The 27,129-nt window shown below is 43.4% G+C and overlaps 3 protein-coding genes across 5 annotated transcripts in view; 2 read left to right on the top strand and 1 right to left on the bottom strand.

The window, feature by feature from the left end:
- Window positions 1–429: 429 nt before the first annotated feature.
- LOC112249477 (nucleoporin GLE1) lies at window positions 430–2,660 on the top strand. The gene is made up of 3 exons (XM_024419307.2): window positions 430–699; window positions 921–1,137; window positions 2,196–2,660. Exons 1-3 carry the CDS (start codon window positions 430–432, stop codon window positions 2,201–2,203), a joined length of 495 nt encoding a protein of 164 aa, XP_024275075.1. The 3' UTR covers window positions 2,204–2,660.
- Window positions 2,661–6,927: 4,267 nt separating this feature from the next.
- Window positions 6,928–14,518, bottom strand: ptgesl (prostaglandin E synthase 2). The gene is made up of 7 exons (XM_024417285.2): window positions 14,206–14,518; window positions 13,793–13,978; window positions 13,608–13,663; window positions 13,377–13,529; window positions 7,743–7,943; window positions 7,491–7,608; window positions 6,928–7,326 (listed from the first exon to the last, which is right to left on the bottom strand). Exons 1-7 carry the CDS (start codon window positions 14,491–14,493, stop codon window positions 7,171–7,173), a joined length of 1,158 nt encoding a protein of 385 aa, XP_024273053.1. The 5' UTR covers window positions 14,494–14,518; the 3' UTR covers window positions 6,928–7,170.
- Window positions 14,519–14,904: 386 nt separating this feature from the next.
- LOC112248341 (ral guanine nucleotide dissociation stimulator) overlaps window positions 14,905–27,129 on the top strand; it is a 30,098-nt gene continuing 17,873 nt past the window's right edge. The window contains exon 1 of one of the 3 annotated variants that reach the window (XM_024417282.2): window positions 14,905–15,235. In XM_024417282.2, coding sequence (XP_024273050.1) covers window positions 15,215–15,235 — 21 coding nt within the window. In that variant the 5' untranslated portion in view covers window positions 14,905–15,214. Of the gene's footprint in view, window positions 15,236–23,061; window positions 23,337–25,214; window positions 25,357–27,129 lie in introns of those variants that run through there. The other 2 variants (XM_024417281.2, XM_024417280.2) reach the window with 2 other exon arrangements.

Genomic DNA, 27,129 nt, shown 5'->3' on the forward strand with positions numbered 1-27,129 from the left:
GTCCTGGTGCAGATGAAACTGAGTCTGAGGCAGGAGCTGCAGGAGATGCTGGGGCTTCAGTGGTGAGTTGTGAGTCAGAGCAGCTCAAACGCTTTGAGGAGTTGATGGAGCTGAAGCAGAGGCAGGAGAACCAGAATATGAGGGACATGATGAACAGAGAGTAACTGCTTGTTTTACCTCAAAAAATAGTCTCCTTTTCACCCACCAATAAGCTTCTGTCCCTGTGACAGGACTGAAAATGTGTTACATGTCAATCTTCATTTGCTGCTTGTCTTTCTCATTTGCTGCTTGTGTTCTTTCTTTAAGAGAACACAAAAAAGCCTTGGGCTCCATGAGAAGTTGTAAGAGCACAAAAACAGAGTAAAGGTATTGAAAGTTTAACTACTAGAAATTCAGAAAGCAAAATGCAAAACAAGTGTTCAGATAAAGATGGAAAAACCTCCTCCACAGATCCTGCGCCTGCGGGAGGAGGAGCAGCAGCGTTTGCGGGAGGGGGAGTTTGAGAAGCAGAGACAACTGGAGGGTAGGGAGAGATTGCGCGCTCTCAACGCCATCCAGGAAGAGATACTGCAACTCAATCAGCTCCTGGAGCTGGCCGCACCCACCCAATCAGACCCGACCCCTGGTCTCACATCCTATAGCACCCGTGTCAACCATCTATGCTCCCAAGTGTCGGAGGTGGTGCGCACGACAGCTGAGGTCAGTGAGATCCTATTCTTCATTCATCTATAATGGCATGAGTCTTGAATGGCCTAAATTGCACTGTCAATAGACATTATAGCACCACATGTCAAATGATGGAACTCTTCCATCGTGGTTCTTCATCAGAGTATGGGGGAAAGTAAACATCTCCATTGTTGCGATCCTGTTTTATGTCCCTGCTCTGCTCAATATGTGTAAGTGGCTGTGCGCTTGTGTAGGGAGAGTTCTCCAGTGTGGAGAACAGGATGGTGGCAGAGCGGGCACTGCATGAGATGAGGTCACTGATCCGGGTGTTGCAGGAGGCTGCTGCCCAGGTGACGAGGAAGGAGCAGCGGGAGGAAGAGGAGCGCAGGAAATTGGCAGAGCTGCAGGCCCAGCAGGAGGAGCAGAAGAAGAATACAGCTCTGTCAGCCAAAGAGAAATCACGGAATAAGGGTAAGGAGAGGGAGGATAAATGGATGGATAAAAGGAAAGTCAGGAATGTTTTAGTTTGGATACGAATGAGTGAAAGGTTAGGAATTGAACAATCGGTTTAAAAGCACTGTTCTGCCGAGTGCTGCAGCGGTCTAAGGCGTCACTACAGACCCTGGTTTGATCCCAGGGTGTCTCACAGCCGGCCATTACCAGGAGACCCATGAGGCAGCGCAGAATTGGCCCAGCGTCATCCGGGTTAGGGGAGGGTTTGGCCGGCCGGGTGTCGGGTCGCGACTCCTTGTGGCGGGCCGGGTGCCTGCAAGCCAGTGATGTAAAAAATACTTCAAAGTACTACTTAAGTAGTTTTTTGGGGTACCTGTACTTTACTATTTATATTTTTGACAACTTTAAACTTTTACTTCATTACATTCCTAAAGAAAATGATGTACTTTTTACTCCATACATTTTCCCTGACACCGAAAAGTACTCATTACATTTTGAATGCTTAGCAGGACAGAAAAATGATCTAATTCACACAATTATCAAGAGAACATTGCTGGTTGTCCCTACTGCCTCTGATGTGGCAGACTCACTAAATACATGCTTAATTTGTAAATTGTCTGAGGGTTGCAGCATGTCCCTGGCTATCCGTAAATTTAAAAAAACAAGAAAATGGTGCCGCCTGATTTGCTTAATATAAGGAATTTGAAATTATATATACTTTTAATACTTCAGTATATTTAAAACCAAATACTTTTACTCAGGTAGGATCTTACTGGGTGCCTTTCACTTGAGTCATTTTCTATTAAGGTATGTTTACTTTTACTCAAGTATGACAATTGGTACTTTTTCCACCACTGCTGCAAGCTGACTTTGGTCACCACTTGTACGGTGTTTCCTCCGACACATTGGTGCGTCTGGCTTCCGGGTTAAGCGAGCAGTGTATCTCGACCGTCGCATCTCCCGAGTCCATACGGGAGTTGCAGTGATGGTACAAGATTGTAACTACCAATTGGATATCACGCAATTGGGGAGGAAAAAGGGGTAAAATGAAATAAAAAGCTCTCTTCTTCCCAAAGGCCTGTAGACTAAAGCAAGCAGAGTGGTACCAAGAGCTCCAGGCCTCAGCTAACCAGTGGTACCAAGAGCTCCAGGCCTCAGCTAACCAGTGGTACCAAGAGCTCCAGGCCTCAGCTAACCAGTGGTACCAAAAGCTCCAGGTCTCAGCTAACCAATGGTACCAAGAGCTCCAGGCCTCAGCTAACCAGTGGTACCAAGAGCTCCAGGTCTCAGCTAACCAGTGGTACCAAAAGCTCCAGGTCTCAGCTAACCAATGGTACCAAGAGCTCCAGGCCTCAGCTAACCAGTGGTACCAAGAGCTCCAGGCCTCAGCTAACCAGTGGTACCAAGAGCTCCAGGTCTCAGCTAACCAGTGGTACCAAAAGCTCCAGGTCTCAGCTAACCAATGGTACCAAGAGCTCCAGGCCCCAGCTAACCAGTGTGCGCAGTCTTTTGAAGGCCTGAACAACCCTAAGGATATTCAGGTTGGTTGATCCTGCATGAATAAGAAATGCCATTATAGGAACATGCAGTACCCACTTTATGATACACCTTCACATTAAAAGCTGCATTAAAAATGAATGGCAAAATTCATATTGCTTAGTTTTTTTTATGTTTCAGAAAAATAAGGTAAGAAAGTCAGCCAGATCTCAGGTGCGTCTGTGGGTTATGGACATGGGATCAGAGACTAATAATGACACTCATATCTGTAGTACAGTGAAAGAAGGTAAACATTGCTTTAACATGTGAGATTGAAATTGTCTGCGGCATGTTTGTCAAATATCCAGGTTCCAAGCTCAGTGACATTTTTGACAAGATTGACAAGCTGTTGTCTGGGCGATTGGTGGTGTCTGGAGGGAAGTCTGTGTCCACCTCCCAGCATCCCAACAGCATAACGGCACAGACTTTGTCAGTTAAAAACTGGCCGAGAAGTTTGTGGTGAGTTCATATGACCTTGAATTTGAACTGGTGGAGACACAGGACTATTGGTCTGTTTTGTCTCTTTACAATCCAATGTGTCTTCCATACAGTGCCTAATGTTTAATCAAATTTGATTGGTCACATACACATGTTTAGCAGATGTTATTGCGGGTGTAGTGAAATGCTTGTGTTTCTAGCTCCAACAGTGCAGTAATATTTAACAATTCACAGCAATACACACAAACCTAAAAGTAAAATAATGGAATAGATAAATATTAGGATGAGCAATGTTGGAGTGACATAGACTAAAATACAGTAGAATAGAATACAGTATGAGATGAGTAAAGCAAAAATATTAAACATTATTAAAGTGGCCAGTGATTTCAAGTCTATATACATAGGGGAGCAGCCTCTTAGGTGCAGGGTTACGTAACTGGGTGGAAGCCGCCTAGTGATGGCCTTGCGATAGAAGCTGTTTTGATGCACCTGTACTGACCTCGCGATCTGGATGATAGTGGGGTGAACAGGCAGTGGCTCAGGAGGTTGTTGTCCATGATGATCTTTTTGGTCTTCCTGTGACATTGGGTGCTGTAGGTGTCCTGGAGAGAAGGTAGTTTGCCCCTGGTGATGCATTGAGCAGACCGCACCACTATCTCGTCATTGTTGGTAGTCAGGCTTACTGCTTTTCTCGTCTGCAAACTTGTTGATTGAGTTGGAGTTGTGGGGCCCCTGTGTTGAGGATCAGTAAAGTGGAGGTGTTTTCTACCTTCACCACCTGGGGGCGGCCTGTCAGGAAGTCCAGGATCCAGTTGCACAGGGCGAGGTTCAGACCCAGGGCCTCGAGTTAATAATGAGCTTGGAGGGTACTGGTATTGAATGCTGAGCTAGAGTTAATGAACAGCATTCTTACATAGATATTATTTTTGTCCAGATGGGATAGGGCAGTGCAATGGCGATTGCATCGTCTGTGTATCTATTGGGGCGGTAAGCAAATTGAAGTGAGTCTAGGGTGTCAGGTAAAGTAGAGGGGTGGTCCTTAACTAGCCTCTCAAAGCACTTCATGATGACAGAAGTGAGTGCTACGTGGCGATAGTTACCAGTTACCTTTGCTTTCTTGGGTAGAGAAACAATGGTGGACATCTTGAAGCAAGTGCAGACAGCAGACTGGGATAGGGAGAGATGTCTGTAAACACTCCAGCTGATCTGTGCATGACTTGAGGGCGCGGCTTGGGATTCCGTCTGGGCTGGCAGGGTTAAAACGCTTAAATGTCTTACGCGTGTCGGCCACGGAGGAGAGCCCACAGTCCTTGGTAGCGGGCCGTGTCGGTGGCAGTGTTATCCTCAAAGTGGACGAAGGTGTTTAGCTTGTCTGGAAGCAAGACGTCGGTGTCCACAACGTGGCTGGTTTTCCCTTTGTAGTCCATGATAGTCTGTAGACCCTGCCACATACGTCACGTGTCTGAGCCGTTGAATTGCAACTCCGCTTTCTCTATACTGACATTTTGTCTATTTGATTGCCTTACGGAGGGAATAACTACACTGTTTGTATTCGGCCATATTCCCAGTCACCTTGCCATGGTTAAATGCGGTAGTTTGCGCTTTCAGTTTTGTGCGATTGCTGCCCTCTATCCACAGTTTCTGGTTATGAGGCTACCCGAAACATACCCCAGTCCACGTGATCAAAACAATCTTGAAGTGTGGATTCCGATTGGTCAGACCAGCGTTGAATAGTCCTTAGCACGGGTACATCCTGTTTGAGTTTCTACCTATAGGAAGGGAGGAGCAAAATTGAGTCGTGATCAGATTTGCCGAAGGGAGGATGGGGGAGGACCTTGTAGGCATTTTGAAAATCTGAGTAGCAGTGGTGTGTTTTCTCAGTGTGAGTGCTACAGTCAATGTGTTGGTAGAACTTGGGTAGCGTTTTCCTCAAATTTGCTTTGTTTTTATTTATTTAATCTATTTTAGAATAAGGCTGTAACGTAACAAAATGTGGAAAAGTCAAGGGGTCTGAATACTTTCCGAATGCACTGTATAGTATGCCAAAACTAAATTTGCATATATCATGGCCAGTATCATGAATGCAACATTGGATAAAATGGTTATTCTTAGTGCTAGATTTACAGAGTCATTGTTCCTTACCGTTGTTGAGAAGATTATTTTCAAGGTAGTTAATGTGGCTTCTTGCTGTGTATGGTTCAAGGTTTTTTCCCCTGTCATATTGTTTTCCTCTTTTCTCATTCACTGCAGTGATAATGCATTACTTGTAAATTTCAACCTATGGGGTATTTTTATTGGATGGATTTCTGTCCCTTAAAGGAAGTCACATTCTCAAAACCTTATCTTTGTTCTTATTTGTTGATTTACTTTTAGAACCAGTAACGATCATGACATCCACTGTTCAAGTCATATTGTCAGTGTTGTCGTAGATAAGGGAAGGTAATCCACAAACATTTGTTCATAGACATGCAATTTGCTCATGTTTTATAGTGTATATACATACAAATAATTCTAGAGAATACTTGTGTAACTTGTAAAGTATGAAATGTTATAGCCATATCTTGCAAAATAGAACAATGTAGTGTTCCTGAATGAGAACATGATACATTATCAGTTTACTTATTTTTATTGAACATTTTTACATGTATGAACATCATTGGGGTGTTTTTAAATTGGTTAGGAGTCTCAATACCACTTTGTCCAATGGATGCTGCCAAATTATAACAATCATTTCACTTCTTACACCCTGCATAGTTGATAAGAATGATAATGTAATAAATCTGGCTATGACTGGAACCCTCAAGAACAACAATACGGATGAATTAGCATCAGTCAAGAAGTTAACAGATGAAAGAGAATCTTGAAACAGGATTACTATGCATTTTTTTTTAGGGGAATTCAAACCCTGAGGAAAATATACTGATTATCAGATGTAGCTAATTAAACTAAGTCATGTTAGCTCGTGCAATCATTTTAACCTTCAAGTATATTGAAAAACAGAATGGGGGCGAAAAAAATGTAATCCAAAATGCTAAGACTGTGTGTAGGAGGTATTTGACAATGTTTACACAGATGCAATGTAAATTTAAAGCTGCTAATTTGGTTTTTCTTATGTTATATACACTGACTATACCAAACATTAGGAACATCTAATGTCGTCTCCCCTTAAGCCCTCAAAATGGCCTCAATTCGCCGGGACATGGACACTACAAGGTGTCGAAAGAGTTCCACAGGGATGCTGGCCCATGTCGACCTCAGTTGTGTCAAGTTGGGTGGTGAACCATTCTTGTTATACACAGGAAACTGTTGAGCGTGAAAAATCCAACAGTGTTGCAGTTCTTGACACAAACTGGTGCGCCTGGCACCTTCTACCATTCAAAGGCACTTAAATATTTTGTCTTGCCCATTCACCCTCTGAATGGCACACAGGGTAGCCTAGTGGTTAGAGAGTTGGACTAGTAACCGGAAGGTTGCAAGTTCAAACCCCCGAGCTGACAAGGTACAAATCTGTCATTCTGCACCTGAACAGGCAGTTAACCCACTGTTCCTAGGCCGTCATTGGAAATAAGAATTTGTTCTTAACTGACTTGCCTAGTTAATTAAAATAAAAAAATCCAGCCTGAATTATCCCAAGGCTTAAAAATTCTTTAACCTGTCTCCTCCCCACTGAAGTGGATTTATTAAGTGACAATAAGGTTCATAGCTTCCACCTGGTCAGACTCATGGAAAGAGCAGGTGTTCTTAATGTTTAGTATACTCAGTGCACATGTTACTGCAGCCTTGACACCAGGTAGACAGAATGCCACAGTAATCAAGGATCTACAACTAAACGGCTTGCTGCTGCAAGTTTATTCAAGCAAATTAACACAGATCATTTGGGTGCATTTTCACAGGAAATAAATCAAGTGGTTGGCCTTTTGCCTAATCCATATTAGCTAGAGAAGTCAATTTCTGTGAATTGCATCAGGAGGACAAGAGCCTTATGACAAATGTATAGCATTTTTTTTCACCCATCTCTCCTTAATGCAATAATTCTTCACATCTCCTGATTAAGTGAGGGCTGGAAGTGCTATTCAATCAGATCTCGTCAATATTTAGAGCAGGGTCAGTTTGGCCCTTGTGACTTTTTGTAGCTTTCTCCATTCGTCTGTACCAGCTCTTCACCTTGGTGTTCTCCATCATGTCATCCCAGGCCTCAAGACCCTCCATCACTCTCAGGATCCCATACACTGCCTGCAGAGAGAAGAGTCATGGACATAATTAGCAAACACTTCCTGTTTACTATTTGTCTATAGTAAACAAAAAGCCAAACAAAAGTCTCATCAGCAAAACTGCATAAGACAATACAAGTTATAGAAGTCTAAGATAATACTTCACATGACATGTGGTGCTCTTACCAGGTCAGCCAGATTGGGCTGGTCTCCACCCATGAACTTCCTCTTCTTGCCAATGGCCACCACCCACTCATTGACTGCCTTGTACAGATCCTGTCTCACGTCATCCTGCAGGTTGTGTCTGCAGGACAGAGGGGTTTAATATAAAACAGAGCTCGTCACCAAACATTGGCTGGTTATTCAGAAAAATCCACTTATTCAAGAACTATTTACAAAACCTTAGAACAGATCATCTTTTTTTATTGGGGCACCCACCTACTTTTCAGTCTTTTTGAGATGACAAACATGGCAGCTGCTCCAACATACTTTGCAAAGAATCCCTCATAAGTGCCAAACTTGCCCTCACGGACGATATAGTCAAAGGAGGCCAGGGCCTCTCCAGTGGTCCGGTAAACATTGGGCGAGATCAGGTGCACCAGCCAATCATCTGCCCACTTACGCCATTTGATCTCCTCCCTAAAGCAGTTTGAAGGGAAAGAGAATAAGCGAAAGGGACATTTAAGCCTAACTGATGCTTGACATGTATTATATTAGCATCCCCAATTACTACTCTTCCTGGGATCCAAACAGGAAACAAAACAAGTAAAATACATAACACAATACAAAATACACTACATGACCATAAGTATGTGGACACCTGCTCGTCAAAATCATGGGCATTAATATGGAGTTGGTCCCCCTTTGCTGCTATAACAGCCTCCACTCTTCTGGGATTTCCACTAGATGATAGAACATTACAGCAGGGACTTGCTTCCATTCAGCCACAAGAGCATTAGTGAGGTTGGGTACTGATTTTGGGCGATTAGGCCAGGCTTGCAGTCAACGTTCGATAGGGTTGAGTGCTCTGTGCAGGCCAGTCAAGTTCTTCCACACAGTTCTTGCCAAATCATTTCTGTATGGACTTCGCTTTGTGCATGGGTGCATTATGCTGAAACAGGAAAAAGGGCCTTCCCCAAACTGTTGCCACAAAGTTGGAAGCACAAAATCCCCTAGAATGTCATTGTATAATGTAGCATTAAGATTTCCCTTCACTGGAACAAAAGGGGCCTAACCTGAACCATGAAAAAACAACCCCAGACTATTATTCCTCCTCCACCAAACTTTACAGTTGGCACCATGCATTGGGGCAGGTAGCAATCTCCTGGCATCCGCCAAACCCAGATTCGTCTGTCGGACATGCCAGATGGTGAAGAGCGATTCATCACTCCAGAGAACGCGTTTCCACTGCTCCAGAGACCAATGGTGGCAAGCTTTACACTACTCCAGCCGACGCTTGGCATTGCATATGGCAATCTTATGCTTGTGTGCGGCTGCTCGGCCATGGAAACCCATTTCATGAAGCTCCCGACGAACAGTTCTTGTGTTGACGTTGCTTCCAAAAGCAGTTTTGCAACTCGGTAGTGAGTGTTGCAACCGAGGAGAGACAGTTTTTGTGTCAAGCGCGTCAGCACTTGACAGTCCCATTGTCTGAGTTTGTGTGTCCTACCACTTCGCAGCTGAACCGGTGTTGCTCCTAAATGTTTCCACTTCACAATAACAGCACTTACAATTGACCAGGGCAGCTCTATCTGGTTGGAAATTTGACAAACTGACTTGTTGGAGAGGTGGCATCCGATGACGGTGCCACATTGTTAGTCACTGAGCTCTTCAGTAAGGCCATTCTACTGACAATGTTTGTCTATGGAGATTGCATAGCTGTGTGCTCGATTTTATACATCTGTCAGCAACAGGTGTGGCTAAAATAGCCCAATCTACTAATTTGAAGGGATGTCCACATACTTCTGTATATACAAATGTCTGTCTTGACAGTCCCCTTCGCAACATAAGATCTTTTATCTGTTTTTTAAATCTGTTTTTATTGCTAGCTTGAGTTACCTGGGGTGGCAGAGACTTCCATGTAGTCATGGCTCTACTTAATACTGTGTTTCACTGCCTCTGTTCTGGACCTGGGAACTGTGAAGAGACCTCTGGCTGCATGTCTTGTGTGGCACCGTTGAGTGTCTGAACTATGTGCAGACAGTTCAGTACATTTAAACCATCAACACCTCGCACAAAGACCAATTGTGATGCAGTCAAATCTCTCAACTTTGAGCCAGGAGAGATTGACATGAATACATACCACTGACATTCTCCCTCTGTGTACATCTACAGTAAGTGCAATACACGCTGCTCTGTTCTGGACCCACTGCAATGTCCTTATTTGCCGCACCACTGGGCAGTATTCCAGCTGTGACAAAACTAGGGCCTGTGGGACCTGTCTGGTTGATTTAGATGTCAAGAAAGCAGAGCAATACCTTATCATGAACAGATTTCTTCCTATTTTAGCAACCATTGAGTCTACAGTATATGTTTTGACCATGCCAGCTTGCCATCTAGTGTTACACCCAGAAGGTTAGTCTCTTCAACTTGCTGAATCAACACATTATTCAGTAATCGATCTAGATGAGGTTTAGGCTTGAGTGATTTGTCCCAAAAACGGTGCTTTTAGTTTTTTTAAATATTTAGTACCAGTCAATTGCTAGTTAGCAATTCTAAAACTGACTGGAGCTCTGTTAAGGGTGTCAGTTATTTATTTGACTGTCGTAGCTGACTTGTACACAGTTGAGTCATCAGCATACATAGACACAGGCTTTATTCAAAGGTCAGTGGAAGGTCATTAGGAAACATTTGGTACACCCCTCAACCGAATTCCATTAATACACTGAATAAAAATAAACACAATATGCAACCATTTCTAAGAATTTACTGAGCTGCAGTTTACATCTCATTCAAATAGAGTTGATCAGGCTGCTGAATGTTGTCCCATTCCTTTCAATGGCTGTGTGAAGTTGCTGGATATTGGCGTGAACTGGAACACGATGTCATACATGTTGATCCAGAGCATCCCAAACATGCTCAATGAGTAATATGTCTGAATATGCAGGCCATGGAAGAAATGGGACATCTTCAGCCACCAGGAATTGTGTACAGATCCTTGCGACATGGGACAGTGCATTATCATGCTGAAACATGAGGTGTTGGAGGAGGATGAATGGCACGACAGTGGGCCTCAGGATCTCATAACGGTAACTCTGTGCATTCAGATTGCCATTGATAAAATGCAATTGTGTTCATTGTCCGTAGCTTATGCCTGCCCATACCATAACCCCACCATGGGGCACTCTGTTCATAATGTTGACATCAGCAAACAGTCAGCCACACAACACCCTATACGTTGTCTGCCATCTGCCCGGTACAGTTGAAACCGGGATTCATCCGTGAAGAGCATTTGCCCACTGAAGTCGGTTACGATGCCGAACTGCAATCAGGTCAAGACCCTGGTGAGGACAACGAGCATGCAGATGAGCTTCCCAGAGACTGTTTATGACAGTTTGTGCAGAAATTCTTCAGTTGTGCAAACCCCCCGTTTAATTAGCTGTCCGGGTGGCTGGTCTCAGATGATCCCGCAGGTTAAAAAAAGTCAGATGTGGAGGTCCTGGGCTGGTGTGGGTACAGGTGATCTGCGGCGGTGAGGCCCAAATTCTCTAACAAGACGGAGGCAGCTTATGGTAGAGAAATTAACATTAAATTCTCTGGCAACATCTGTGGAGGATATTCCTGCAGTCAGCATGCCAATTGAGTGCTCCCTCAACTTGAAACATATGTAGTGTTGTGTGACAAAACTGCACATTTTAGTGACGTTTTATTGTCCCCTGTGTAATGATCATGCTGTTTAATCAGCTTCTTGATATGTGGCAGGTGGATGGATTATCTTGGCAAATGAGAAATGCTCAGTAACAAGGATGTAAACAAATGTGCACACCATTTCTGAGAAATAAGCTTTTTGTGCATATGGAAAATTTCAGGCAGCTTTTATTTCAGCTCAGGAAACATGGGACCAACACTTTATATCTTGCGTTCATATTTTTGTTCAGTGTAAATAGGTAACTCAGTCAATGATTAGGCAGAGAATGTAAATCCATAACACCTCAGTATTCAGCAATAGGTAGTGATCAAAGATATCAAAAGCTGCACTGAAATTTAACAAAACAGCTCCCACAATCTTTTTATTAATTTCTTTCAGCGAATCATTTGTCAGTGCCGGGCAAGTTATTAGGTGCCCTTCCCTATAAGCATGCTGAAAGTCTTAATTGTTTTTCTGTAAAATAACATTGTATTTGGGTAAACATGATTTTTCCAAAAGTTTGCTAAGCACCGGTAACAGGCTGATTGGTCAGCTGTTTGAACCATTAAAGGGTGCTTTGCCATTCTTGGGCAGCGGAATGACCTTTGCCTCCCTCCAGGCCCGAGGGCACACACCGTCATCTAGACTTAAACGGAAGATGTAGCAAACAGGAGTCCCAATGTATTCTGCTACCAACTTCAGCAATTTACAATCCAGGTTGTCGGTACCAGGATGCTTGTCCTTATTTATGGATACCAACAGCTTTGTTCACCTCTGCTACACCAACAGCTTTGTTCACCTCTGCTACACCAACAGCTTTGTTCACCTCTGCTACACCAACAGCTTTGTTCACCTCTGCTACACCAACAGCTTTGTTCACCTCTGCTACACCAACAGCTTTGTTCACCTCTGCTACACCAACAGCTTTGTTCACCTCTGCTACACCAACAGCTTTGTTCACCTCTGCTACACCAACAGCTTTGTTCACCTCTGCTACACCAACAGCTTTGTTCACCTCTGCTACACCAACAGCTTTGTTCACCTCTGCTACACCAACAGCTTTGTTCACCTCTGCTACACCAACAGCTTTGTTCACCTCTGCTCACCAACAGCTTTGTTCACCTCTGCTACACCAACAGCTTTGTTCACCTCTGCTACACCAACAGCTTTGTTCACCTCTGCTACACCAACAGCTTTGTTCACCTCTGCTACACCAACAGCTTTGTTCACCTCTGCTACACCAACAGCTTTGTTCACCTCTGCTACACCAACAGCTTTGTTCACCTCTGCTACACCAACAGCTTTGTTCACCTCTGCTACACCAACAGCTTTGTTCACCTCTGCTACACCAACAGCTTTGTTCACCTCTGCTACACCAACAGCTTTGTTCACCTCTGCTACACCAACAGCTTTGTTCACCTCTGCTACACCAACAGCTTTGTTCACCTCTGCTACACCAACAGCTTTGTTCACCTCTGCTACACCAACAGCTTTGTTCACCTCTGCTACACCAACAGCTTTGTTCACCTCTGCTACACCAACAGCTTTGTTCACCTCTGCTACACCAACAGCTTTGTTCACCTCTGCTACACCAACAGCTTTGTTCACCTCTGCTACACCAACTTTGCAGAACTCAAAACGACACTGCTTGTCTTTCATTATTTGGTCCGTTATGCATGAATATGAAGACTCAGCGTTTGTTGTTTGCATGTGATGCCTAAATTTGCTAATCTGGTCAACAACAAAAACGTTTAAGTGAATATATCAAAGGGTTTTGTTATGAACAAGCCATCTGCCTCAATGAAGGATGTAGCCAAGTTTGCTTTTTTTACCCAATAATTTAATTTAAGGTACTACAGAGCTTTTACCTATCTTTGTTCCATGGTATATTTTCTCCTTTTTGTTTAGTGATCTCAATTTACTGTATGTTTGCCAATCTGCGGAGTTGGAAGACTTATTTCCTATGCCTTATCCCTCTCAGCCATAGTTTTTTAATTAATCTATCCATGGGGATTTGGTAGTGCTAACAGTCAGTTTCTTGATGGGCGCAGGCCTATATGTAACTGGAAGAAGCAACATCATAATCTAAAAAGAGTAGTGATGTATGTACACCTTTAGAGAGATTTGGACAGACATACATGTATTTTCATGAATGACCCATGCATGGAATGGTTTTTGGTCATTATATGGTCAGCAGTAATTTGGCACCCAATGTGTTCACCTACTTTCTGGAATCTTTCTCGGGGTACATCGTCTGACCTTCAGCTTCATTCACCATCACCCAGTACTTGTTGTTGAACTCGATCACCTCTTTCCCCTTCTCATTGACAGCCTTCATCTCTGGGTAACAGCGCAGAATTTCTGAGATGGTTTTATCCCTGAGGGGGAGATAGAGAAATCAGACCACTTCATGTAAAGAAAACGCAAGAACACTTTTCATAGAGGTAGTTACTTACTTGCTCATCAACCGTGTCTTCAAGGCACTGATTATTAATGAGGAGTCATTCAGTTGCTGATGAGTCAAGAGCACAGAAGGGGAGAGAGAGAGAGAACACCTGACAAGTTTTCCCATCATCCCATACACACCTGTACGTTGTAACTATAATACCAAGTCATGCAGAGTGACTGTGTCCCCTCTTACCACATCATTCACCATCACAATTGGCACTTTTCTGTAAGTTGACCACTTGATTTCCTTCCTCATGACGGGGTTGACCTCCACAATCTCATATGGAAGCCCATGGTAGTCTAGGAAAGCTCGCACTTTACTGCAGAACGGGCAGGTCTTGTACTGATACAAGGTCAACTTCAGGCCACCAACAGAAGGCTGAGAAAGACGGGGACGTCAGTTAAAAGTACATTTCATTCATTAACGTTACATATACATTTACAACGCAAAATTTGGCACATTTGAGGATGTAACATTGGGCAAGCTACTTGACAAGAGTACACCACAGAGGTTGTTAGCTGACAAACAAGATTACTGTGCTTCAAGTATACATGGCCAGTAACGAAAATATTTTTCACATTAATATTCTTGCCAAGTATTATTACCTTGACATTTTCTTCAGCAAGGTGATGTTGGACGGAGAGCTTTATTGTTTGATACAAGCCAAGCCCCCCTCCAAACAGGAACGCACACCCCAGGACCCTGCCACCGCGCAGAGGTGTGCTGAAGAGCAGTTTGGAACGGAATCCTGCACCACCTGTTCTGTAGGCCCTGCTCGATCCATGTAGCGGGACCCTTGGAATCAGGGAGGCAATATTCCCAGCACGGCATGGTGGAGACTCCAAAATGTGCCAGCCGACCTTACCGAGAGTTCTCGCACAGGCGGCTGCCATCTTAATTTTACATAAATTCCCACAATTCTGTGCGTTGGGACTTGTTCTAGTACATCGTATCAACGCTGAATTTTCGCTCTTGGTAATGCGTTTTGGTGGGATGTTCAAGAGCGAACACTTTCTATACGCTTGAGCTAACTCATACTGTAAATTCCATTTTTTTCTTGGCTGGTTACGAGCTGGATTTGAAAGATTTAGTCACACAGCTGTAAATAATCTTTGCTTAAAAGTTTATTTTGAGCATCAGTCGACATAACGCATCACTGCTTGATGCGATGTACACCAACGTAAAATGATAGGATCATGCATTATATGACTAGTGTTTGTATTACCATTGGGGCTGGATGAAATGAACAATTCCAAAGAAAGAAATGGCATCATGAAATTGTTAAAATCAGACCAATGCGCATTGCACGCCCCCCGTGGTTGCAGGGGGAGGTTTGAGAATGAAGATCGAGGATGACCTAGAAATTAAATCCTGAGCGATTGCAATGGATTGTGAAGTTTAGACTAATATCTGAATAAACTATTACAGTATCGTACTATATATCAACTCAAGGTGGTGCTGAACTCACTGAGGACATTTCCACAAGGATACCAATCGCTGATTTGGTACACGAACTGTGGATAATCAAAATGCTGGATGCCGGTACAGAAGAAATGAGAATCTATTCTGAACGTGCACGAGAAGACATTTGAAGAAGGTCATGAAATTGAGAGGATGATAATGCTGGAAAAACAGGTACTACAGTCACCTGGGGTAACGTTCATTATGTGAAGTGGACTAGCTGTCACGGTGTTGTAGTGTTGCATCGACACACATAATAAATAATACATCATATTATGATTTTGATCATGGTGGATTATTTTCATCTGAAACCTCACTGAATAAACCCCTAATCTGAATGCATGCGAATAGTAATTTGTCAGCATGCCCATGACCCCAAGTATGTTTATGCATTTATTGGATGTGTAGATAATTCTCCCTATGGTCTACTATGCTGAAGGTGAAATATCATCCCCTCATCGTTGGTGCATGAATAAACATCTATCTCACATCCATCATTGCAACAGCATCTGTAAATCAGTTTCCTTAGATATGGTCTGAATGTGATACACATAATCTCTCTCTCTCTGTGTATCTCTCTCACTCACACACACACACTCATGCTTTCGCTCTCTCTCTCTCTCTCTCTCTCTCTCTCTCTCTCTCTCAGACACACACACACACACAGATAGACAGGCAAACCCATGCACGTGTGCATACACATACAACACTTTCTGGAGTCTCTTTGCATTTCCAATGTCTTCATCATGTGTGTTTATCTGTCTGTGTGTTTCCAACAAAGGCCCCTGTGTAGACTGCCTTCACATTTAATGACATACACACATGAACACTTTTCTGATTAAAAGATAAAAGGCATGACGCTGAATATTTAAATCTCTGTTGTTTTTATAATAGGATGTGCTTTGATAAGAATTAACAATAAACACAATGATATTCTTGGCAAGGAAGTGAAGTTCTCTAGGAAATATCCTTTTTGGATCAGGCCCTCTGGCCTTCAGTGTCTGAGGGAGGGTGACCTCCCATTGTTAAACTCAGCTCTTGGGCAATAAAGAATGCAAAGAAAGCCTCCCCCAAAAACAACAAACTCTCCAACAGCTTTTGAAATGGACTTGTTTGCGCTCTCTGGATTTTGATATATTATACATATGTGAGAGGAAATATCTGGGGTTACCATGGTAACATCACCTGTTGACCATGAGTTTTCAGGCAGGGAGAGGTTTTGCAGGATGTTGCTCTCTGCGTCACTCCTGGAACACAGGTTTTCCTTTGTACATAAACCTATCATGAACTGCCTCACAAAGTTGTTTTTTATGTCCACATGTCTGTGTGCTTGTGTGTGTCTGTCTGTGTCTGGTGGGGGGTTGAATATTAAGAAACATGCCTAAAAAGGCATGAAATGATGGCTCTGTTCATTTTCGATCTCGGTCTTTCTCCTTCCCTGTCTTCAAAACTGTAGACGATTGATCTTCTTCATGCATTTTCTCTTCATTGTTGTATGACTTTAAGCAGTTTTGATGTGGCATATGAGCTCATTTCTGATTCTGAATAGAAAAAAGCAGACCTCCTCTCTAATAGGCTGGCCTCACTGCACACATATGGCTCCTTCTTCTTTATGGAATGTGACAGGAATCTGTGATTTTAAAAAAATCACACGCCTTAGTTTTCTGTGCACAATGCAGAAGAGGCTCCTTATAATCCTTCTAACTTTTTGGCCCTGCCCTTTAATCATCAGAACGAGTTGTAATGTGAGTTAAGTTATGATACAATGCCTTTGTGTGTAAACTTACTTTGCAAGCTGTCATTGTTCCAATAGTATAAAGGCTATGCCATTACTACTGTAGGAGCCATTTTAGCCTACTTGCAGTGCATTCAGACCCCTTGACTTTTTCCACATTTTGTTACATTACAGCCTTATTCTAAAATTGATTAAATATATCTATTTTTTCATCAAACACAATGCCCCATAATGACAAAGCAAAAACAGTTTCTTTAAATTTTAGCAAATGTATAAAAAAACAAAAAAACAGACATACATTATTTACATAAGTATTTGTCACATGAAGGCAGGCAACTACAGGCAACTACACATAGTCAAGATCCCAAACCAGAAAGTGGGAAAAAGGCCTGCCTAAATATGATCCCCAATTTTTTGTATTTTACCTTTATTTAATAGGCAAGTCAGTTAAGAACAAATTCTTATTTTCAATGATGGCCTAGGAACAGTGCATTAACAGACAATGATAAACAGCTGTCTCTGATTGGGAACCATATCAGGCCAACATAGACATACAAAACCCCTAGACATACAAAAACCCTAGACATACAAAAACCTAGAGTACCCACCCTAGTCACACCCTGACCAAACCAAAATATATAGAAAACAGAGATATCTAAGGTCAGGGCTTGACAGTACCCCCCCCCCCCCAAAGGTGCGGACTCCCGGCCGCAAACCTGAACCTATAGGGGAGGGTCCGGATGGGCATCTACCCTCGGTGGCGGATCCGGTTCTGGACGCAGTCCCCGCTCCCTACACTGATCCCTCCGCTTCTGTGGAACTGGACCATGGATCGTTGTCGGAGGAACCGGACCATGGATCACAGCCGGAGGCTCAGAACTGGGAACCGTCGCCGGAGACCCCGGACTGGGGACCGTCGCCGGAGGCTCCGGACTGGGAACTGTCGCCGAAGGCTCTGGACTGGGAATTGTCGCCGGAAGCTCTGGACTGTGGAGGCGCACTGGAGGTCTGATGCATGGGACCGGTACAGGTGGCACCGGGCTGATGACACGCACCTCAGGGCGAGTGCGGGGAGGAGGCACAGGACATACTGGACTGTGGAGGCACACTGGAGATCTGATGCGTGGGACCGGTAGAGGTGGCACCGGGCTGATGACACGCACCTCAGGGCGAGTGCGGAGAGGAGGCACCACCCTTTCTGACTGGATGCTCACTCCAGCCCGGCAAGTGCGGGAAGCTAGCACAGGACGCACTGGGCTATGAATGCGCACTGGAGACCTGATGTGTGGGACCGGTACAGGTGACACCGGGCTGATGACACTCACCTCAGCACGCCCGCTCTGTAGCGCTCTCAACTGCTTCATGTGCCTCCCCAAAAAATGTTGTTGGGGTTGCCTCTCGTGCTTGTTCCATTGAGCTATCTCCTATTATCGTCGCCGTTCCGCTTTCGCTGCCTCTATCTCCTCCTTAGGTCGGCGATACTCCCCGGCCTGCGTCCAAGGTCCTGCTCCATCCAGGATCTCCTCCCAGGTCCATTCCTCCTGAATACTCTGCTTGGTCCATTTTTGGTGGGAACATCTGTCACGTTCGTAGTATGAAGGAGACCAAGGTGCAGCGTGGTATAAGTACATTCTCTTTATTAAAAGAATGAACACTGAACAAACTAATAAAATAACAAACGAAATGTGAAGCTATACAATAGAGTGCTGACAGGCAACTATACATAGTCAAGATCCCAAAGCAGAAAGTGGGAAAAAGGCCTGCCTAAATATGATCCCCAATCAGAGACAACAATAAACAGCTGTCTCTGATTGGGAACCATATCAGGCCAACATAGACATGCAAAACCCCTAGACATACAAAAACCCTAGACATACAAAAACCTAGAGTACCCACCCTAGTCACACCCTGACCTAACCAAAATATATAGAAAACAGAGATATCTAAGGTCAGGGCGTGACACCCTTTGTTATGAGACTCGAAATTGAGCTCAGGTGTATCCTGTTTCCATTGATCATCCTGGAGATGTTTCTACAACTTCATTGGAGTTCACCTGTGGTAAATTCTATTGATTAGACATGATTTGGCAAGGCACACACCTGTCTATATAAGGTCCCACAGTTGACAGACATTCTGCAGCATTGAAGGTCCCCAAGGACACAGTGGCCTCCATCATTCTTAAATGGAAGAGGTTTGGAACCACCAAGACTCTTCCTAGAGCTGGCTGCCCGGCCAAACTGAGCAATCGGGGGAGAAGGGCCTTGGTCAGGGAGGTGACCAAGAACCCGATGTTCACTCTGACAGTGCTCCAGATTTCCTCTGTGGAGATGGGAGAACCTTCCAGAAGGACAACCATCTCAGGATTCTCTGGTCTGATGAAACCAAGATTGAACTCTTTGGCCTGAATGCTAAGCATCACATCTGGAGGGAACCTGGCACCATCCCTCCGGTGAGGCATGGTGGTGGCAGCATCATGCAGTGAGGATGTTTTTCAGTGGCAGGGACTGGGAGACGAGTCAGGGAAAAATGAACGGAGCAAAATACAGAGAGATCCTTGATGAAAACCTGCTCCAGAGCACTCAGGACCTCAGACTGGGGCGAAGGTTCACCTTCCAACAGGACAATGACCCTAAGCACACAGCCAAGACAGCGCTGGAGTGGCTTCGGGACAAGTCTTTGAATGTCCTTGAGTGGCCCAGCCAGAGACTGAACTTGAACCCGATCAAACATCTCTGGAGAGACCTGAAAATAGCTTTGCAGTTACGCTCCCCATCCAACCTGACAGAGCATGAGAGGATCTTCAGAGAAGAATGGGAGAATATGAATACTTATGGAAATCTGATATTTCCGTTTAAATTTTTTAATAAAAAAAAAATTGCTTTGTCATTATGGGGTATTGTGTGTAGATTGATGAATGAGGGGGAAAAAACAATTTAATCAATTTTAGAACAAGGCTGTAACATAACAACATTTGGAAAAGGTAAAGGGATCTGAATACTTTCCGAATGCACTTTATGTGGTTGTTGTGTGTTATGTTGTCCATAGTTTTTGTCTTTGTATATTCCACGTAATTTGTACACTAGACGACCCTATATGTTGGGTCATTGGTCACATGTATATTGGCACACAGGTGACCAGGAAGTAGGGATGCACAGGTATGACGAGCATATGCTGTTTTTATCTTTGCTGATGAATGGGCAAAAGACCCAACAAAAGAGTGACATTTGGAAAGCGGTTTGTTTTGCAAGTCATTTTGCAAATCCCATTGTATCCCACCAGTGCTAGAGTGGCTATCAAGAAAGTTGGCCAACTACAGTTTGGGTCCTGTTAGTAACTATCCCTTTTATCTAGTCTGGCTAACTAGTAGCCGACATGGAAGTTCCATAAAACTATTTGGATATCACCAAAGACATTTTGTGTTTACAACATGCTGACATTGGAGAGCAAAGACGATGTTATTAATAACGAATAGATGATGTCTGGTGGCATTGACTATTATACTTTTAAGCAGAACAAGACTCACCGTGTTGTCTGCATGGTGGGGGTTCTGAGTGTGCTGTGCACCACCCTGTCCTGCCTTTGTCTACAGGAAGTGGACATGTAGCCTATGCCACAACCAGCTTCCTGTCCTGGCTGTGGGAGTGAGGCAAGACTCGCATGCATGCAGCCATCGCATTGGCCACACGATTTAGCCCTATGAGGGGACATAATTGTCTTACAGTTTCCCTGACAACTACTATTCTACATTATGCAGGCAGTGCATCTGAAAACAGTTTGCAGTGTCTCAACCCTCGTTCTATTGAACATAGAGGATACATACTCGTTTCACTGCCCACTTATCTGTCTACCTATAGCCAATGTTAAATTGCACCCAATCTACGAATTAGGGTTTGATTTGGTTTAGATTACAAATTGGTCTCTTCTCACTTCTCTGAATGAGCATTGTACGCTAGTACTATTTATTTTTTTATTTTTTTATTTCACCTTTATTTAACCAGGTAGGCTAGTTGAGAACAAGTTCTCATTTGCAACTGCGACCTGGCCAAGATAAAGCATAGCAGTGTGAACAGACAACACAGAGTTACACATGGAGTAAACAATTAACAAGTCAATAACACAGTAGAAAAAAAGGGGAGTCTATAAACATAGTGTGCAAAAGGCATGAGGAGGTAGGCGAATAATTACAATTTTGCAGATTAATAACACTGGAGTGATAAATGATCAGATGGTCATGTACAGGTAGAGATATTGGTGTGCAAAAGAGCAGAAAAGTAAATAAATAAAAACAGTATGGGGATGAGGTAGGTAAAAATGGGTGGGCTATTTACCGATAGACTATGTACAGCTGCAGCGATCGGTTAACTGCTCAGATAGCAGATGTTTGAAGTTGGTGAGGGAGATAAAAGTCTCCAACTTCAGCGATTTTTGCAATTCGTTCCAGTCACAGGCAGCAGAGAACTGGAACGAAAGGCGACCAAATGAGGTGTTGGCTTTAGGGATGATCAGTGAGATACACCTGCTGGAGCGCGTGCTACGGATGGGTGTTGCCATCGTGACCAGTGAACTGAGATAAGGCGGAGCTTTACCTAGCATGGACTTGTAGATGACCTGGAGCCAGTGGGTCTGGCGACGAATATGTAGCGAGGGCCAGCCGACTAGAGCATACAAGTCGCAGTGGTGGGTGGTATAAGGTGCTTTAGTGACAAAACGGATGGCACTGTGATAAACTGCATCCAGTTTGCTGAGTAGAGTGTTGGAAGCAATTTTGTAGATGACATCGCCGAAGTCGAGGATCGGTAGGATAGTCAGTTTTACTAGGCTAAGTTTGGCGGCGTGAGTGAAGGCGGCTTTGTTGCGGAATAGAAAGCCGATTCTTGATTTGATTTTCGATTGGAGATGTTTGATATGAGTCTGGAAGGAGAGTTTACAGTCTAGCCAGACACCTAGGTACTTATAGATGTCCACATATTCAAGGTCGGAACCATCCAGGGTAGTGATGCTGGTCAGGCGTGCGGGTGCAGGCAGCGAACGGTTGAAAAGCATGCATTTGGTTTTACTAGCGTTTAAGAGCAGTTGGAGGCCACGGAAGAGTGTTGTATGGCATTGAAGCTCGTTTGGAGGTTAGATAGCACAGTGTCCAAGGACGGGCCGGAAGTATATAGAATGGTGTCGTCTGCGTAGAGGTGGATCAGGGAATCGCCCGCAGCAAGAGCAACATCATTGATATATACAGAGAAAAGAGTCGGCCCGAGGATTGAACCCTGTGGCACCCCCATAGAGACTGCCAGAGGACCGGACAGCATACCCTCCGATTTGACACACTGAACTCTGTCTGCAAAGTAATTGGTGAACCAGGCAAGGCAGTCATCCGAAAAACTACATGTAGATGCTTTTGAAACTTACATTTCACAACAGCTACTGTGAATCACTCTTGTAAATTATGAAACCGTGTGTTTTAAATCTAAATGTACCAAGTCTATACATGCTTTTTTCATGGGAGAAACAACTTATTTGTCTAATCTTGTAAAAAGCGACTTTAGTCTTTAGCCATTTGAGCTAAAAGCTGTGTGACCTAAATGCAGTATCATGTCTGTGATTCATTTGAGTTCAGCTCTCTGTTTGAAGTCCTAGTGAGCTACTAGAGAGGGTAGCTTGGGCATTAACAGGAGCAGTACTTCATGCAGAAAGATGTGTGGACTGAGTGTGGACACATTGCACCTCTAATGTATCACTTTCAGCCAAACAAACACTTCTAATTTTGCCTTGACAGCAGCCGACATAGCGACATGGATTTGCCCCAGAGCTATTTTCTATTGTTTTACCTGGATGTGTTGTTTTTTCAGCACCTCTCTTTACACAACGCAGCCTTGCTTCCAGTGTTAACATTGACTACACTGCAGCACAGTCAGAGAGGAGAGGGAAATGAGCATACCTGCTGCATTTCACATAACTTTTTTTCTCTGCTGTCTGCATACTTCTGTAGGCTGTGGTCCATGTGAAAAGGTGTGCGAACAACATTACAATGCTACTGAGGAAGGAAAATCAGCCACTAATGTTTGAATGTGCTGCTGAATGCTGAGGGGTTCTACCTACAGCAGGATGAAATAGAAGAAAGTGGCTTGGGCAGCTGCTGAGAACACAGACAGTCCCTTGTGAGAAACACTCTGTGGAGCTGAAAAGAGAGTAAGAGGGGGAGGGAGAGAGAGAGAGAGAGAGAGAGAGAGAGAGAGAGAGAGAGGCTAGAAGAAGCAGATGAGGGAGCGGAAGGGTTCCTTCCAGTCTGCAGTGGTGGTGTTTCTGTCAGCAGCAGCCCGAAGTTCCCATTTGTTTGTGTGTGTATGTCATTGATGCAGAGTGAGAGTTAAAGCGAAAGGGAGAGTAGCGATCTGTTGCTGCAGGAGCCTCTACCCTCTGTGTTCTGTCTCTTGGAGTGAAATTATCAGCATGGAGACCAAGTCCCTCTCCAGCTTTCACAAAGCCCTGGCTCAGCCAGTCAAGATGTGTATGTTTGATTTCCCTGTAAACATACTGGATGATCTGGTAAGAAAGAGCTCATCTGCAGCCGCTGTCTCTTTGACTGTGTGTGTGTGTGTGTGTGTGTGTGTGTGTGTGTGTGTGTGTGTGTGTGTGTGTGTGAGAGAGGATTGTGATTGAGAGAGAGAGGACTTGTTTGTATGCTACAGTATGCTACCACCGGAGTGGGGGTTCAGCTGTTCAGTGTGTCTGGCACACATTCACAGTATAGTTAGACAACCATTCCCCTGTGATGTCATTCACTTCTGCTTTTTTTCTCACACATGTTTGATCATGCCCACTGTTGAATGTGGATGTGTTTTTATTGCTTATTACATAGCTATAAATATGGTAATACTTGCTGATGGTTTGGTGTTGTTGTTATTCACCGAGTTTGGAAATAGACTATGTGAACTGGTCTCTAGTTCCTTCTGACTGTGACAGGTGCATCTCTGTGTGTTTCATTGTGACAGCTGTTTTGCTCTAACTGTACTCTTCTTACTCACACCCTCATACACTTAATGATAGAGGAACTTGTTTTTGTTGTACTAGGTCCCTGTGGTCTAGGATGTACTTACAATTACCTGTTGAACAAATTGGAAAACAGAATCATTGCACTGGGGGCATTTTAAAGAAAAATTTTGTGTTCCCTCTGGCAGTCTTAAAAATGTTTGGTGTAGTATTTCTAAATGAAAAAATGGGCACGAAAATGAGTAATTTCTTGTTGAATGACAACAAAGACTTTCCTGAAGGATCTCTACTGTTGACCAATCATCGACGAAGGGGCATAGACTTCAGCTAACGACCTCGGCTTGCCTCAATAATTGTTGTGTGCCTGAACAACCGGGAAAAAAACGTACCAAAGTCCAAAACAAACAAACATCCCAAAAGTCGTCATAATATATGCACAAACTCTTCCGAACTGTTTCGGCTGTGAAGCATGCCGACACCCCAAACCATGTCAGAAAGACCATGCTTCCCCTGCTATTAGATAGGCTGTCTCCTCAAGGTATTGTTAAACTGCCTAAGAGTGATTGCTTTTGGTATTGTAAAATGATTTTTAAATGCAAAGACCTATGAGCTAGGAGTGCCTCAGAATGGGATAGCAGCTGCTTGGTTCGCAGGAGTTATTTCACTGTGTTTGAATGGAAGGTTTCTTTAGGAGCCGCCTCTCCGTCTGTCAGGGGGAAGTTCCTCTAAGAGCTATATCGATGTGACTTAGTGGACTTTTTTGTTCAGCTTGTTCAGCTTCTAGTTCACATAACGCCCCATAAAACTAGGCTCTAACCTTTATCAGAGATTCACCACAAAAACACCTGTAACTTATAGTTTGAACGATACGTACTCCACCATAAAGAAGCTGTACTTGTGTTGGTAGTGGCACTACTTTTGGTTTAACTGCTTATGCTGACCATTTTTGCTTTCGTTTTAGCTGAAATCTAACATGTCTACATTTGTCAATCCATTAATTGATTTTCTGATGCAAATATAGAATTGTCATAATCATATTTTGTTAGGCCTAATAGCTTTTGTATACATTTTGCCTCACAAATGAGTGAGTCACAACGTTAGTTGAATGGGAATACCCCTGGGAAATCCAGGGTAACATGATGCCAGTGATTTCATTTTCTGTTCAGAGAAGTAAAGTGCAAAGTTTGTTAAGGTTTGTGCAGTTGAACATAGGGACAGTGTATTCACTCTTACAAGCTATTAACAGGCTTTTTGGAATCCCTATTATTTTTGAGTAGAAGTTAATGTTTTATTGTTCTGTGCGTGTTGACCCAGCTGTTTAAGTAAACACCCACTGGGGTGGGCCTGAAGTGGTCACCCAATCTGTGACTGGGGTGGGGAGCGAGGGGAGGGTGAACTCTGAGCCCTGCTCATCCCGGTCCGGTTTCATCTCCAGTGTTATCTCCTGGTTCTGAGGGAAGCAGTGATGTGGGCTCAGTGGACCTGTGGACTGCTGAGGAGTGGAGGCTGCTGTAGGACTCAGTCTATGTGCCAGGCTGCCTTCATTACTGTGAGACACAGAGAGGTAGACAGACAGGTAGGCATCAACTCTGATACACTTAATATTACGCCGGGAAATGTGAGTTTCTTTGATATCTGATATTTTTTTACTTAGCTTCTTTTAGCATGTTATACATGCTTTTAGTGAGCTTGAGCATGTGCGTGTGTGCATATGTGTGTGTTCCTCACATTTGACAGTAGCATATTATCCAATAGCTTGGCTTTGTTGACTCTATTCTACAGTGTCTTCAGAAAGTATTCACACCTTGACTTTTTCCACATTCTGTTGTGTTACAGCCTGCATTTAAAATGGATTAAATTGAGATTTTGTGTCACTGGACTACACACAATACCCCATAATTTCAAAGTGGAATTATTTTTTTAGGGATTTCACCATGAGGCCAATGGTGACTTTAAAACAGTTACAGAGTTTAATGGACAACATAGTTACTCCACAATACTAACCTAACTGACAGAGTGAAAAGAAGAAAGAATGTACAGAATAAAACATATTCCAAAACATGCATTCTGTTTACAATAAGGCACTAAAGGATAACTGCAAAAAAATTAACATTATGTTCTGAATACAAAGCGTTATGTTTGGGGCAAATTCAAAACAACACATCACTGAGTACCACTCTTCATATTTTCAAGCATGGTGGTGGCTGCATCATGTTATGGGTATGCTTGTCATCGACTACGAAACATTTTTAGGCTAAAAAGAAGCGAAATAGAGCTAAGCACAGGCAAAATCCTAGAGAAAAACTTGGTTTAGTCTGCTTTCCAACAGACACTGGGAGACAAATTCACCTTTCAGCAGGACAATAACCTAAAACACAAGGTGAAATATACTGGAGGTACTTACCAAGACGACATTGAATGTTCCTGAGTGGCCTAGTTACAGTTTTGATTTAAATCAAATATTATGTGCAAATATTATACAATCCAGGTGTGCAAAGCTCTTAGAGACTTACCCAGAAAGACTCACAACTGTAATCACTGCCAAAGGTGATTCTAACGTGTATTGATTGATTCAGGGGTATGAATACTTATAAATGAGAGATTTTATTTTAATTTTCCATAAATCTGTGAAAAATTCTACAAATATATTTTTTACTTGTTATGTGGTTTTGTGTGTAAGTGGGTGAGAAAAAAACATATATTTAATCAATTTTGAATTCAGGCTGTAACACATCAAAATGTGGAATAAGTCAAGGGGTATGAATACTTTCTGAAGGCACTGTAAGTCCGATATGCTCATACTTCTGTATTTTGCAGTTGTAGGTTACGGATAGTACAATTGCACAACCTGAGGTGAGCCCAGTGGCCAAAAACACAATGACAAGTGTCATAAAAAGGTTAAGGCCGGGGTCTCCTCTCAATTTTACTCACGCAGAGAATTGTTGTGATCAACTAGCATTATTTTTCTTTCTTCTGAATAGCTTGTACATGATTCATGGTTAAAACAGTCTGTCTGGTGATATAAAGGCCTGTTGTTATATGGTGAGACCTGTCTCTCTGGGTCTGTTAGCTCACAGGGGCTTGTCATGAGACGAGCGGTCAAGGACTGAACTCATGTAACACTGACCTGAGACTGAAAACACCATGGCCTGTGTTGCCGCCTGGCCCTGACCCACTATGGCAGAGGTCTGAAGCTGCGGATCTTAGAATTATCAGCAACAGGGCAATTCCAGAGTAACGGATTGATGCTGAGCCAAAGAATTTTCACATTAAAATCTATACCAATCAAAAAACAATGATTACGAAGTTAAATAAACCATCAAATTCTGTGCACAATGACAACTTTTTA

Source organism: Oncorhynchus tshawytscha, linkage group LG04, assembly GCF_018296145.1.
Source record: "Oncorhynchus tshawytscha isolate Ot180627B linkage group LG04, Otsh_v2.0, whole genome shotgun sequence".
Classification (NCBI taxonomy): domain Eukaryota; kingdom Metazoa; phylum Chordata; class Actinopteri; order Salmoniformes; family Salmonidae; genus Oncorhynchus; species Oncorhynchus tshawytscha.